The sequence below is a fragment of the Chiloscyllium plagiosum genome, chromosome 19 (assembly GCF_004010195.1).
Source record: "Chiloscyllium plagiosum isolate BGI_BamShark_2017 chromosome 19, ASM401019v2, whole genome shotgun sequence".
Taxonomy (NCBI): domain Eukaryota; kingdom Metazoa; phylum Chordata; class Chondrichthyes; order Orectolobiformes; family Hemiscylliidae; genus Chiloscyllium; species Chiloscyllium plagiosum.
The window spans coordinates 28,277,543-28,293,438 of record NC_057728.1 but is presented as its reverse complement, the minus strand read 5'-3'; the positions used below and the strand labels follow the sequence as shown (position 1 = coordinate 28,293,438).

At 41.5% G+C, this 15,896-nt stretch overlaps 1 protein-coding gene across 1 annotated transcript in view; it reads right to left on the bottom strand.

Moving 5' to 3' along the window:
• Positions 1 to 15,896, bottom strand: part of slc13a4 (solute carrier family 13 member 4) — a 115,380-nt gene that overhangs the window by 79,902 nt on the left and 19,582 nt on the right. The window contains exon 2 of the mRNA XM_043709429.1: positions 11,437 to 11,568. Within this exon, the coding sequence (XP_043565364.1) occupies positions 11,437 to 11,568 (132 nt within the window). The remainder of the gene's footprint in view (positions 1 to 11,436; positions 11,569 to 15,896) is intronic.

The window sequence follows — 15,896 nt, the reverse complement described above, 5'->3', positions numbered from 1 at the left end:
GCTGTTGTGGTTGGTATATTGGGTCCAGGTCGATGTGTTTGTTGATGAGTTTGTGGATGAATGCCATGCCTCTAGCAACATGAATTCGACTGGGACAACACTACTATCATAGGGCAAGCCAGACAGAGAACAGCCAGGGAATTCCTAGAGGCATGGCATTCATCCACAAACTCCATCAACAAACACATCGACCTGGACCCAATATACCAACCACTACAGCGGACAGCTGAAACTGACAACCGGAAGCGGCAGGGACAGACCACTATAAACACCGGAGGAAACATCAAAGAAGCGCTTCGCAGGAGGCTCCCAAGCACTGATGATGTCGCCTAGCTAGGGGACGAAACGTTTGCAACAAAAACTTCCAGCTCGGCGAACAGAACCACAACGCGAGTTCTTTATGATAGCCAGGGAATAGGGAGTCTGCACATTTGTGTCATGTATAGCATGTGGGTCAATGTAGAATATTCTTTACCTTCAAAAGACTTGTCATTGCTTGGTGCAGGAGAGTGGCACAGTGGCTCAGTGGTTAGCACTGCTGCCTCACAGCGCTAGGAACTTGGGTTCAATTCCAGCCTAGGGGGACTGTCTATGTCTATGTGGAGTTTACACATTCTCCCTGTGTCTGTATGGGCTTCTGTTGGATGCTGCAGCTTCCTCTCACAGTCCGACCATGCTTAAAAATTGTCCCTTAGTGTCCAGGAATGTACAGGTTAGCTGGATTACACATGGTACATGCTGGGATACAGGGGTAGGGTAGGGAACTGGGTCTGGATGGGATGCTTTTCAGATGGTCAGTGCAGACTCAATAGGCCAAGTGGCCTCTTCCTGCACTGTAGGCATTCTACAGGTCAAGTCACTTATCCTGCCCAGTCCAAGTGTGCTCACAACCATTCCCCCACTGCACATTTTCAATTCCCAGCACAGTGATTGCTCTTTGGCAAATGGCTTCCAGCCTCTGTCTCAGTGAGCCTCTGAATACCACATTCCCCTCCTGATAGCCCATCCCATAAACTCCACACTGGACAATGGATGACAATCCCTCTCCCACATGACCCCCTTTCTTGCCAAATGTTTCCATATGTCCCTTGTAGACACTGTTTCCCCTTTATAATTGTGATCCACCCACTCCCAAAGCAACATCCCTTAATCCCAAGAACTAACTTATCAAGTCTACTTCAAAACAGCATTAAATCAACGTTCCCACCCCCACTCCACCCCTCCACCTTTTCGATTTTTGTGGATGGACCCAATGGGTAAATCAGTGACCATCCCCTTGAGTAGACCAACTGGACAGCACTGGACAAGAAGTGCCCAGAGCTCTGACGGTTAACTGTACATTTCCTAACTGTGGTAGCCGTATCTACTGGATTGGCCACTACGGAATCACTGCACTGGCCATCTCACAGGTCCTGTATTGCAGAATTATGGGCTTCCTGACTGAAGTCACCCTGAGAGAAAGCCTGGCCAGAAGTAGCCCTTGCTGACACCCCTTCACTGAAGGGTCTCTCCATGGAAATCTGTGGGGATTAGTTCCATAAACCTTGGGAAAAGGCTGCTTCCTTATTGCACATACAATGTGTTTCAAGATGTGGTCCCTTGGCTGGGTACTGTTGGCCAACAAGGCAAGCTGCCTGGTTGTGTTACTGTGCTAACAGGCAAGGCATGGATGCAGTGAGTATTGAGGTAGGTGCTAAGTGAATAAATGCTGACTCCTGACCTGCAGTCTGGTTCCAATTTTGAGCTGAGTTAAGTTATTGTGCTTAAAGTATCCCTGCCACTACCTTTCAATGTGATTGAACCCTTAGTGCAAGTCTGTGCTTCCAGGATGCATTGCCAATTTATTGGGGAAGTGTCAGGACAATCATGAAGAGTTAACAAATGTTAGATGTCAATGCCCATAGAGAAGGGGTACATGCACTGGTGCTTGTTGGTTGTACCCTGAGTTGCTGTTTGATTGTATGCAACATGGAGATTGTTTGGAGCAAGTGGCAAGGTGCACTCACCAGGTACATACTCTGGTTTCCAGGTCAAACTTTCCTAATATTGAACTTGCTTAGTGATGTTGGTATGATAGAAAGATGGATACTAATGAGGCAAGTTGTGCCAGTTGACAAGCAATAATCCCATTTAAGTGGCAATTTACTGTTACTTTCCAAAAGTCTCACCTTACCACTTGTGAAGGAGTGGCGTTTTTGATAAGGGATAGCATTACAGCTGTACTGAGGGAGGATATTCCTGGAAATACAACCAGAGAAGTTATTTGGGTGGAACTGAGAAATAAGAAAGGGATGATCACCTTATTGGGATTGTAATATAGACCCCCTAATAGTCTGAGGGAAATTGAGAAACAAACTTGTAAGGAGATCTCAGCTATCTGTAAGAATAATAGGGTGGTTATGGTAGGAGATTTTAACTTTCCAAACATAGACTGGGACTGCGATAGTGTTAAGGGTTTAGATGGAGAGGAATTTGTTAAGCGTGTACAAGAAAATTTTCTGATTCAGTATGTGGATGTACCTACTAGAGAAGATGCAAAATTTCACCTACTCTTGGGAAATAAGGCAGGGCAGGTGACTGAGGTGTCAATGGAAGAGCACTTTGGGGCCAGCGACCGTAATTCCATTAGATTTTAAATAGTGATGGCAAAGGATAGATCAGATCCAAACGTCGAAGTTCTAAATTGGAGAAAGACCAACTTTGACAGTATTAGGCAAGATCTTTCAAAAGCTGATTGGGGGCAGATGTCCGCAGGTAAAGGGACGGCTGGAAAATGGGAACCCTTCAGGAATGAGACAGCGAGAATCAGAGAAAGTATATTCCTGTTAGGGTGAAGGGAAAGGCTGGTAGGTATAGGGAATGCTGGATGACTAAAGAAATTGAGGGTTTGGTTAAGAAAAAGACGGAAGCATATGTCAGGTATAGACAGGATAGATCGAGTGAATCCTAGGAAGAGTATAAAGGCAGTAGGAATATATTTAAGAGGGAAATCAGGAGGACAAAAAGGGGACATGAGATAGCTTTGGCAAATAGAATAAAGGAGAATCCAAAGGGTTTTTACAAACATATTAAGGACAAAAGGGTATCTAGGGAGAGATTAGGGCCCCTCAAAGATTAGCAAGGTGGTCTTTATGTGGAGCCGCAGAAAATAGGGGGGATACTAAACAAGCATTTTGCATCAGTATTTACTGTGGAGAAGGACATGGAAGATGTAGAATGTAGGGAAATAGATGGTGACACCTTGCAAATGTCCATATTACTGAGGAGGAAGTGCTGGATGTCTTGAAATGCATAAAGGTGAATAAGTTCCCAGGACCTGATCAGGTGTACCCTAGAATTCTGTGGGAAGCTAGAGAAGTGATTGCTGGGCCTCCGGCTGAGATATTTGTGTCATCAATAGTCACAGGTGAGGTGCCGGAAGACTGGAGGTTGGCTAACGTGGTGCCACTCTTTAAGAAGGGTGATAAGGACAAGCCAGGGAACTATAGACCAGTGAGCCTGACCTCGGTGGTGGGCAAGTTGTTGGAGGGAATCCAGAGGGACAGGATGTACATGTATTTGGAAAGGCAAGGACTGATTAGGGATAGTCAACATGTCTTTGTGCATGGGAAATCATGTCTCACAAATTTGATTAAGTTGTTTGAAGAAGTAACAAAGTACATTGATGAGGGCAGAGTGGTAGATGTGATCTATATGGGCTTCAGTAAAGCGTTCGACAAGGCTACCCATGGGAGACTGGTTAGCAAGGTTAGATCTCACGGAATACAGGGAGAACTAGCCATTTGGATACAGAACTGGCTCAAAGGTAGAAGGCACAGGGTGGTGGTGGAGGGTTGTTTTTCAGACTGGAGGTCTGTGACCAGTGGAGTGCCACAAGGATCGGTGCTGGGTCCTCTACTTTTTGTCATTTACATAAATGATTTGGATGTGAGCATAAGAGGTACAGTTAGTAAGTTTGCAGATGACACCAAGGTTGAGGTGTAGTGGACAGCAAAGAAGGTTACCTCAGATTACAACAGGATCTTGACCAGATGGGCCAATGGGCTGAGAAGTGGCAGATGGAGTTTAATTCAGATAAATGCGAGGTGCTGCATTTTGGGAAAGCAAATTTAGCAGGACCTATACACTTAATGGTAAGGCCCTAGGGAGTGTTGCTGAACAAAGAGACCTTGAAGTGCAGGTTCATAGCTCCCTGAAAGTGGAGTTGCAGATAGATAGGATAGTGAGAGAGGTGTTTGGTATGCTTTCTTTTATTGGTCAGAGTATTGAGTACAGGAGTTGGGAGGTCATGTTGCGGTTGTACAGGACATTGGTTAGACCACTGTTGGAAAATTGCATGAAATTCTGGTCTCCTTCCTATCGGAAAGATGTTGTGAAACTTGAAAAGGGTTCAGAAAAGATTTACAAGGATGTTGCCAGGGTTGGAGGATTTGAGCTATACGGAGAGTTGAATAGGCTGGGGCTATTTTCCCTGGAACGTCGGAGGCTGAGGGGGTGACTTTATAGAGGTTTATAAAATCATGAGGGGCGTGGAAAAGGTAAATAGACAAAGTCTTTTCCCTGAGGTGGGAGAACTAGAGGGCATAGGTTTAGGGTGAGGGGGAAAGATTTGAAACGGACCTATGGGGCATCTCTTTCACACAGAGTGTGGTACGCATATGGAGTGAGCTGCCAGAGGAAGTGGCGGAGGCTGGTACAATTGCAACATTTAAGAGGCATTTGGATGGGTATATGAATAGGAAGGGTTTGGAGGAATATGGGCCGGGTGCTGGCAGATGGGACTAGATTGGCATGGACAGGTTGGACCGAAGGGTTTGTTTCCATGCTGTACATCTCTATGACTCTATGACTCTAAAAGCACAAAAGGTGGAGCAAGTTGTTCCCAATGTTGAGATGAGCCTGGGTAGACTTCTCTGTCACGTAGCCCATATCACTCAGACCCCTATAAGATTCTACCCTGACTCGAATCCATTTTACAATGCAGATGAATATAACTACATTCTCCAACTATTTCCTATTTTATAATGAAAGACTGTTAATTCTGTAGCAATTAGCCCACGTACATTAGAACCTTTGATCACATATCCAGGGATTTTGAAAAAATATGTTTGATAGATTTAAGCTTAAAAATAGCCTAGTAGCCATGTGTTATGATTTGGATAGAGTGCATTTAAATTATTGTGTACATCATAATTTATTCATTTTGTTTATTAACAAATTATTGATTTAGCCCTAAGTTATTTAAACATAACTATAAAATCAGAATGATATTGGGTAAACAACAATTGATCTTTAATGCATTTCTTGCACCTCGGAACCAGGCACATAACAGGTCATAGTATCACATTGCAAACCAGAAAGTGGAGATCAAACCACAACCAAATCAGTTATGATCTTCTTATGTTTCTAAGTGAAAGTGGAAAGTTGACCCAACTGTTTGGCATTAAAACCTAATTCTCATTTATTATTGGGCTTACTTTAATTAGATTTGACTAAAAGTTACTTAAAGCATAAAGCATACCTTATTGAAGCAGAAAATGATACACAGAAAACAACTTGTTCAATGACCATGTATTTGGAGGATATTTGGTATGAATTTATGGTGGAAGTTACAGGAGAATTGCAAGGACCTCAAGTAATCAAGTTTTGGTCTCTGTACACGGTACCAGAAGTATGTCACAGTCTGTAAGTCACTCCTACTCAAAAGCAATTCACCATATTATTGCTACAAGATTCTAACAGTCTATATTCATAAGCTGCTTAACAACAAAGAAGTTATTGTTTCTTTGTCCTTGTAATACACAAATACACACATCGCACGTTTCTAAAGTCTTGCTACCGTCTGCAAGGCATATGACAGGAGAATGATGAAATACTCTCCACTTCCCTTGATAAGTGCAGATCCTACAACATTCAGGAAGCTTGACATGATCCAGAATACAGCAACCTGCTGGACAGTATCCCATTCACTATCTGAAGCACTCACTTCTTCTACCACCAGAGCACAATGGTATAATTGCTTGTCATCTACAAGATGCACTACAGAAACTCACCAAAGTTCACATTGCAACATCATTCAAACCTGCGGCCTCTGCTATAAGAACAAGAACAACAGATGCATTGGATACTACCACCTGTACATTTTCCTCCAAGTCCTGATTTGGCAGAATTTTACTGTTCCTTCCTCATCTGTGGCTCAATGTCCTTGAACTCTCCAGCTAACAATAAATAGCTTCTGCATATCAACTGCAGTGGTTCAAGAAGATGCTTTTCAACAGCAATTGGGTTAGCAACTGGCCAGAAGGCAAACCCACCTTTAATGAAGACATGTAAAAAACAGTAATGCTGAGTGAGCCTGTTTAATCAGTTCAGGGTGGGAAGTTAGTAATTAATTCCTGATAGAGATACAATGCTCAATGGAGAAAGTTATTGCCAGATGCACAGTAAGTCTCAGTTTTCATCTGGATTCTCTGTTGAGGAATAAATCAATTAGCGTGAGAATCCATCAATTAGTGTTCAGTACAATGCCTGTTTCTGGTGTCAGCCTCATTTAAGTATCATGGGAGCTCATCTATTACTGAATGTGAAGCCATAAAATGACACTTTTATACGTTTTCAAGCAGAAACACAGAAATGCAGAAACTGAAAGAGATAACTAGTTGTGGCAGGAGATGAATGGAGATCCTGTTGTTCTATGCACCATCTTTGACTCTTCGACATCACTCTCCAGATCTCCCAGATACTTATTTGCTGGTGCATTTTCAAATGTTCAGCTAGTGTTAAGAGGAGCATCACAGACTATGTGCCAAGAGGTGTCTTACAATGCAATGCAAGTAACACTATTCAACAATAGTGTGCATATTCCTACAGTTGTTTAATGAAATCATTAGTTGCACCAAGATGGAAGACTTTGTCAAAATGATGTAAATGCTATGTATATTTACTTTGCAGTTGTAAAGCCTCATGATGTTTTGGATGGTTCCCATGGACAACCAATATGCTGCAGGTGGTCTTTGCATCAGCTCCCTCAGTCTCTGAGTGCTCCTTTTCTATTATTTTTACATGATATTCCTCAGATACTTTCTTTTACTTACAGTTCATATTGTATGCCTCTTTCTGTTCTCACACCCTCCATGGAAGACACACAGACATGAATATCATTATTGATTCTCTTGAGGATATCAAATTATTGTCTTTTGGGCTATATTTACAGGAAACGAACCATACATAGCAGAAGGGAAAAATGTCACAAACCATGAGATCCCTAGGCAATACCTCCTGATCGCCTTTGAGAATACTTCCACAGAGATCAAAGGCAGAGAGGCAATAATTATTAACAACCCAAGTCCAACTCAATAGCATCAAAAGGTGAACTAAAGAAGAATTTCATGTCATTCATGTATTACTATGCCTCTCTACTTTCTCACAATCTTGCAGAACAGCAGGAATAAATGACCTAGAGACATTTTGAGATTTTCAGTACAAGTGTCCAAGGGCATCTGGGAAGTGGATTTGAAAAGAACACTACAGCTGATGCAGAGAGTAACTGTGGGTAGAAGTAGGTGGTGCCAATACCTACAGGAAAAAGAGTCTGCTTTTATGAGAGTCAGCATACAATTATAATTTAAATGCCTTGACATTCAATTGCATTACAATGGCTGAATTTCCAACTATCAATATCCTGTGGCTACCATCGACCAGAAACTAAATTGAACCAGCCATATAAATATTGTGGATACAAGAATTAGTCAGAGATTGGGAATTCTGTAGTTTGTGACTCACATTTGAATCCCCAAAGTTTGTCATCATCTACTTGACACAAATCAGGAGTGTGGTGTAATACTCTCCTGTTGCCTGGATGAGAACTCTGCCATCTCTCAACTTATAGAGAATGTACTTTTTAAATTCTTTCTACCAAAATGGGCAATTTCATATTTTGCCACATTGTTCTCCATTTTCCAGATACAGTCGGTTTTGCTATAATGCAATAGTTTAATTCTCATGCAATCTTCTGTTATAAGAAAATTGTATAATAGCAGCTCCATTTAAACTAAGGGGACTGGAATCATATTATAATAAATACATGCTTTAAAAGTTCGCGCTTTAGAAACAGTGTCCCCAATTCATCAATTGTGTTGTAGCAAATTCACATTAACAAAACGCGCTTTATAGCAGAACGACCCATATTTGTGTTAACCTATCTCACTGAATCACAATTTTTTAATGGCATGGAAAGATTTGATTCAGCCCATCATGTTCACACTGGCTCCCCAAATGAGTATCATGACTTAGCAACCTTCTCCTACCTTTTCCCCATATCTTTGTAGGTTGTTTCTATTTAAATGCCTCAATTGAACCAACTACCACGAGTCCAGATAGTGCATTCCATACATAAACCACTTGCTGTGTGAAAGAGGGTTTTCTCACCTCGCATTTGCTTCTTTTACAAATCATTTAAAAACTGTTCCCTTAATCCTCTTCCCAGTGGGAACCGTTTCCACTGGCCGGTGAAGGGAGAATGAAGGGGCATAGCCTCAAAACAAGGGGGAGCAGATTTAGGACTGAGTTTAGGAGGAACTTCTGCTCCTAAATGGTTGTGAATCTATGGAATTCCCTGCCCAGTGAAGCAGTTGAGGCTACCTTTTTAAGGCAAAGAAAGATAGATTTTTGAACACTAAACCAATTAATGGTTATGGTAAGCAGGCAGGTAAGTGGATTGAGTCCATGAAAGGATCAGCCATAATCTTACTGAATGCTCGATGGGCCATTTGACCTACTCCTGATCCTAGTTCTTCTGTTCTTAGTTCAGCTTATCTCTATCTGCTCTACCCAGCCATTTCACACAGTTTCAAAAACTTCTCTCAGCTCTTTTCAGCCTTCTTCCCTCCAAGGAGAACAGTTCCAACCTCTCCAATCTATCCTTATTATCTAGTTTCTATTACCTGGATCGATTCTTGTAAATCTGCTCTGTACTCTCTCTAATGCATTCACACCTTCCCTGAAATCTGGTGCCAAACCACAATAGTTCAGCTGAGGTCTAACTAGCATCTTAGACAAGTACAGCATCACCTCCTTGCTCTTGTACTCCATGACCTTATTAATAAAAACTAGGATCCTTTATCCTTTATTTATTACTGTCTCCACCTGTCCTGCTGCCTTCAATGGGCTGTGTAAATATAATCCCAGACCCCTCTATTCCTAAATCCTCTTTAGAATTGTACCCCTTATGTGATATTGTCTGTCCATGTTCTTCCTATCAAAATGCATCACCTCTTCTTTTCTGCATTGAACCTCAACTGCTACCTATCTGCCCACTCCATTAACTGGTCTTATCTCCTTTTGATGCTCTAACTTATCATTCTCACAGTTTACAATGCTTCCATGTTTCATATCTTCCAACAATGTTGAAATGGTCTCCTGCACACCAAGATCCAAACCACTAATATATATCAGGAAAAGCAATGCTGACCCTTGGGAAATTCCAGAATAAAGCTTCCTCCAGCACAAAAAAATTCATTGACTGCTATGCTCTGTTTCCTATCACTCAGTCAATTTTATTTCCATGTTATCACTATCCCTTTTATTCCACAAGTTATAATTTTTCTCACAAGTCTGTTGTGCAACTATTTTGAATACATATCTATAACATTTGCAGTCTCCTTATGCTCTTTTTACAACTTACTGTTTTACTTATTTTGTTTCATCACCTAATTTAGCAACCATGTTTTCAAACCATTCATTCAGGTTATTTATATAAGTTGAAGTCCCAACATTGATCCCTGTGGCAAACCACATGTTACATCGTGCTGACCAGAAATGACCCATTTACATCTACTCACTGTTATATATTAGATAGCCACTTTCCCATTCATACCAATATGTTATTCCCAAACACCATGTGTTTTTTTTCTGCAATAATCTTTGATATGGTACTTTATTCTGGAAATCTAAGTACAGTGAATCCCATGTTCCTATTTATCCACAGCATATGTTATTTGTTCAAAGAATTGTAGTAAATTGGTTAAAATGATTTTACTTTCACAAAACCTCTGCATGATGACCCTGATTTTTTAGAGGTTCCTGCTAATAAAATTTAATATTAGCCTCTAATATTTTCCCTAAGTCAGATGTTAAACTAACGTTCCTGTTGTTTCTTGCTTTATGTGTCCCACCCCTTCTAAATAAATGACTTCTGTTCTTTACTTTCAAATCAAATGGCACATTCTCTGAATGTTGAGAATTCTGGCAAATTAAAAAAGACATTAACTCTCTCACTGGTCAGTTCTCCTAAGACCAGAGGCTATCTTACAATTTTCTGTGTGAAGCTCACTCATTTAACCCTCAGCCAGCATTGTTTCTGTCACAACTACATTCAGTGTATCGTGCTGACATGGACTCTCTCCTTCACCCTGGTATGAACAGCTCTATTGAGAAGCTGAACAACACCGAATTAGTTTTGCTTTCACTCAGTTAGCACTATGAGCAACATCTGTTGGAGTGGCGGGCAAGGAAAATAATTGGGTGCGTTGGCCCTGGAAAATAGCTGACATTATTCTGGCAACCTCACCAATTAAATGCTGGGCAGGAAGATACTTAGGACACTTTTCAGACTCATTAGTAAAAAAGGCACTAAGTAGCAGGACGGGTTGGACTGAAGGGTCTGTTTCCATGCTGTACATTTCTATGACTCTATGATTCTATAGTCAAAGTGGCCACTTAAGACCCTCAATTCAATCCAACTTCGTTTCCCTGCCTTTCTGACCAGCAAGAAGAGAGGCAAGTTTCCTAACTCCATTTCACCCATTCTGAGGGCAATCAAAGACATGAATGAGGAAAGACAGAGCTTTTAAACTATCCCTGCCCTTGCATCTGATGTCCCCTCACCTCCCTCTCATCCTTGTGACCCTCATTCCCATGAGAAGCTAAAGGAAACCATGATTTTTTAAAAATGTTTGGATCCCTGAAGACTTGGTCTCCAGTACTGCACTTTAGAATCAAGAAGCTGCTGGTCTCTGATTGGTCAGTAGTTTATGGCGAAGAGGGGCTCCACTGTCAAGACCTGCAGTAGACCAAGAAGCTCGTTGGTCAGGTCTTAGCAAGTTGATCGTCTCACAATGTGGTGAGCTTCCTTGGTGATGGAGGCTGAGAATATATATAAAGAGCATAATACGTAGCAGCAGAAGTAAAATATTAAGGCCATCACGTCAGCACTGCCATTCAATGAAATCACAGCTCATCTGTCTCCACACTTAGCCCAGTAAGAGAACTGTAGTGATTATGTTTTTTTATAATAGTTTTTTGTAATTAACATGTTATTTGGGGGTAATCAGTGGGAGGTTCATTACTGCACATGGTCATTTTTATTTACATTTATTGCAAAAATGGAAGAAAGCACACACATCTATCGGATAATAAATAGATTGATTATTTTCTTACTTCACTGGCCTTTAAGACTCCAAACAACGGGAAGAGAAAGGCAGGAACCATTGCTGCTGCACCAAGTGGGACAGCCTCTGAGACCCAATATACTGCAGTCACTATCAGGACATAGGCACATTGAGCTTCTGGCTGAAAGACAGAAACAGAAAATGTTCTCGTTAGGTAAAAAGTTTTATATATCCTGGCACATTGACAGGAGTAATACATTGAGAAATGAGATATTACATCAAGACACAGTGTGCCTGCGCAGCAGTCAGAAGACTAAATCAAAATATTCCTGATGAAGGACTCCAGCCCGAAATGTTGATTTTTCCTGCTCCTCGGATGCTGCCTGACCTGCTGTGCTTTTCCAGCAACACACTCTCGACTCTGATCTCCAGCATCTGCAGACCTCACTATCTCCTAAATCAAACTATTGCTGATGCTAGAAATGAGAGCGAAAGAGTTAACATTTCAGGTTAATGTCTTTGTGTCAGAATTTAGGGGCAGAGAAAAGGTAAGGGAAGGAGAAGGGGCCATTAGTGATAAGGGTGGAAGGTGGGATAACTTAATTGACAAATCAGATCATGGTGCAAAGTCAAAGAAGATGGTAATCCACAAAATAAAAGTGATGGCTTTGGAGGAACTGTAAATAGAAACAGCAGAACAATTACCTGAAGACATGGGAGCAGGAGTAGGCAATTCAGCCAATCTGCTCTGCCCCACCATTCAATGAAATCATGGCTGATCTGATAATCCTCAACTCCACCTTCCTACCTTTTCCTGTAACCCTTGATTCTCTTATTGATTAAGAATCTTTCTCTCTTCGGCTTGACTGTACTCGACAACACAGCCTTGCAAAACCTTATTCTGTAAAGAATTCCACAGATTCACTACCCTCTGAGAAATGGAATTCTTCCTCACCTCAGTTTTGTCTTAATTCTTAATCTTGCAAGAAATTAAGGGATAGGAGGAGAGTGCAGGTAAATGGGGTCGAAATGCCCATCAGCCATGATTGAATGGTGGAGTGGACTTGATGGGCCGAATGGCCTTACTTCCACTCTTCTTTCTTATGGTCTTATGTTTTTTATATGTGTGATCCTTTATTCTGATATTATTTCCTCTGGTCCCTAGACTCTCACATAAGGAGAAACAACCTTTCTGCACCTACTCTGTCAAATCCTGTAAGAATTATATATTTCAATAAGGTCACCTCTCATTCTTCTAAATTTCAATTAGTATCAGCCCAGACTACTCAATCTCTCCTCATAAGGGTTTTCCAATAAAAATATGCCAACACTCGCTTTCCAAACTAAAAACGGACTGTAGATCAAAATCTGTGCAAGAAAAATATCTGGAAAGTGTGTGTCCAGAAAATCCAACTTATGCTCAAAGTATTTAAATAGTATACTTTTTAAACTTTTATGAGTTGTGAACAGCCATTAGTAATGGCTGCCCCTGCTTCATCACCCTTGAATTGGGTGGTTTTCTCAGCCATTTCAGATAGCAGTTAAAATTACATTGCTTTGGATTGGAGTCACATATAGGTCAGATTAGGTAAAGTTGGCAGATTTCCAAATGGGTTTTACATCAATCATTGATAACTTCATGATTACTGTTACTGAAACTAGCTTCATGTTCCAGGTTTATTAATCCAAGTTTAAATTCTACTAGCGAACGTAACAGAAGTTGAACCCATGCCCCCAGAGCATTAATCTGGGTCAATAAAAACCAAAAGAACTGCAGATGCTGTAAATCAGAAAGATTTACAGGGGTGACAGGGTGGCTCAGTGGTAAGCAATGTTGCCTCACAACACCAGGGACCCAGGTTCGATTCCAGTCTCGGGCGACTGTCTGTGTGGAGTTTGCACATTCTCCCCGTGTCTTTGTGGGTTTCCTCCAGGTAGTCCGGTTTCCTCCCACAGTCCAAAGATGTGCAGGTTAAGTGAGTTGGCCATGGTAAATTGCTTATAGAGTTAGGTGCATTCGTCAGGGATAAATACAGAGTAGAGGAACGGGTCTGGGTAGGCTACTCTTCGGAGGGTCAGTGTGGACTTGTAAGGCTAAAGGACTAGTTTCCATACTGTGGGGAATCCAGTCTAATCTCAAAAATGGAAATTGCTGGAAAAGCTCAGAAGGTCTAGCAGCATTGGACAGAGAAACGTTTCAGGTCAATGACCCTTCCTCAGAACTGGGTGGTCAGGAAAATGTTGATTTGTGTGCAGAAAATAGGGTGGGGGGAGGGGGTAAGGAGCAAATGATAAATGGGGAGAGAGCCCAAAGAGAAAGAAGGGCAGTTAGACAGGCCTGGTGTGTATGGTAGGGCCTAGGATATGGGGGAGCTCAGGCCCTAAAATTATTGAACTCAATGTTAAGTCTGGAGGGCTGCAGGGTACCCAAGTGGAAAATGAGTGTTGTTCTTCCAGCTTGTGCAAAGCTTCGCTGGAGCCCTGCTGAGACAGAGAGATTGGCCAGGGAATAGGGTGGTGTGTTGAAGTGACAGACAACTGGAAGTTCAGGGTCCTTTTTGCAGACAGAACATAAGTGTTCTGCGAAGTAGTCATGCAGTCTATGCTTCCTTTCCCCAATGTAGAAGAGAGCACATTATGAGCAGTGAATGCAGTAGACTAAGTTAAAAATACAATACCAGGCTATAGTCCAACAGGTTTAATTGGAAGCACTAGCTTTCGGAGCACTGCTCCTTCACCAGGTGATTCAATCTAGTAGACTAGATTGTGTGAAGTGCAGGTAAAGCACTGCTTCACCTTGAAGGTGTGTTTGGGCCCTTGGATACTGCATTAATCTTGTCTCTAGTGCAGAACATGAACAATATGCCTGTGCCTCCCTATATCTGAACAATCAAACTTATAGCCAAACTAACTACTCCATGTGATCAGGAAACCAAACCCATCACAGCATTTGCACTACACGCCTAGCATCTGCAGTATAAATTTCTGGAACATATTAGTAAATCTGTTAAAACAGTGTGATCCCTGAAATATAAATTTAATTCTGAATAACTAATATTCAAATTCTTGGAAAGCCAGTTCCCCCCAGAAAATAGAAGGTGAGATTTCAGACCAACAAACGGCTGACTTGGACATACCAGACTCATATGTGTCACAAAGCTGTTCGCGAGTGTGCTTAAGTTGCTGATGAAATAACATGGCTGGTTGGAGGCACAGTGCTCAAATCAACAGGAAGGTAATTTGAGAGCATATCAAAACCAAATCAATTTGTGATTTTAAGCATCTTATTTAGATCACTCTTCATGTTTCTTAACTCACTTGACCATTTCCCAAATGCATAAAACTTGTCCTCATAAGTTAACCCTGTAAACCTCAATATCATTCAGTTGAATGTATGCAATGTTCATTCTAAAGCCAACATGTCCTTCATTAGGTGTGTGCCTCAGACTGAGTATGGTGCTCCAAATGTGTGCTGGCTACGACTTTACCCAACTGAGACATAATTTTGTTCCCACTCCAACTTATTCAAAATCATTGGTATAACCTCTTTAACTTGTTTAATTACTATTTGTTCCTGCACACTAATTTTTCTTTTATCTGGACACCTAAATATCTTTCATCCTCCACAATTCCCAGACTCTCACCATTAAAAAAAACAATTCTGAAGGGACATTACAGAGAGTTAGGCAGAAATTTAAAAAGGAGTTCCTCAAGGGTAGTAATATCTAGATTACTCCCAGTGCTACGAGTTAGTGAGGGCGGGAATAGGAGAATAGAGCAGATGAATGCATGGCTGAGGAAGTGGTGTGATGGAGAAGGATTCACATTTTTGGATCATTGGAATCTCTTTTGGGGTAGAAGTGACCTGTACAAGAAGGACGGATTGCACCTAAATTGGAAGGGGACGGGTGGGACCCAGCGAGATAGTGAGGAAAGAGATCAATCTGAGACTGGTACAGTTGAGAACAGAAACAAGTCAGTCAGGGCAGGCAGGGACAAGGTAGCACTGATAAATAAAACTGCATTTATTTCAATGCAAGGGGCCTAATAGAGATGGCAGATGAACTCAGGGCATGGTTAGAAATATGGGACTGTGATATCATAGCAATTACAGAAACATGGCTCAGGGATGGGCAGCACTGGCAGCTTAATGTTCCAGGATACAAATGCTACAGGAAGGATAGAAAGGGAGGCAAGGTGGGGAGTGGGTGGCATTTTTGATAAGGGATAGCATTACAGCTGTGCTGAGGGAGGATATTCCCAGAAATACATTCGGGGAAGTTATTTGGGTGGAACTGAGAAATAAGAAAGGGATGATAACCTTATTGGGATTGTATTATAGACCCCCCAATAGTCAGAGGGAAATTGAGAAACAAACTTGTAAGGAGATCTCACAATCTGTAAGAATAATAGGGTTATGGAAGGGGGTTTTAACTTTCCAAACATCAACTGGGACTGCCATAGTATTAAAGGTTTAGATGGAGAGGAATTTGTTAAGTGTGTACAAGA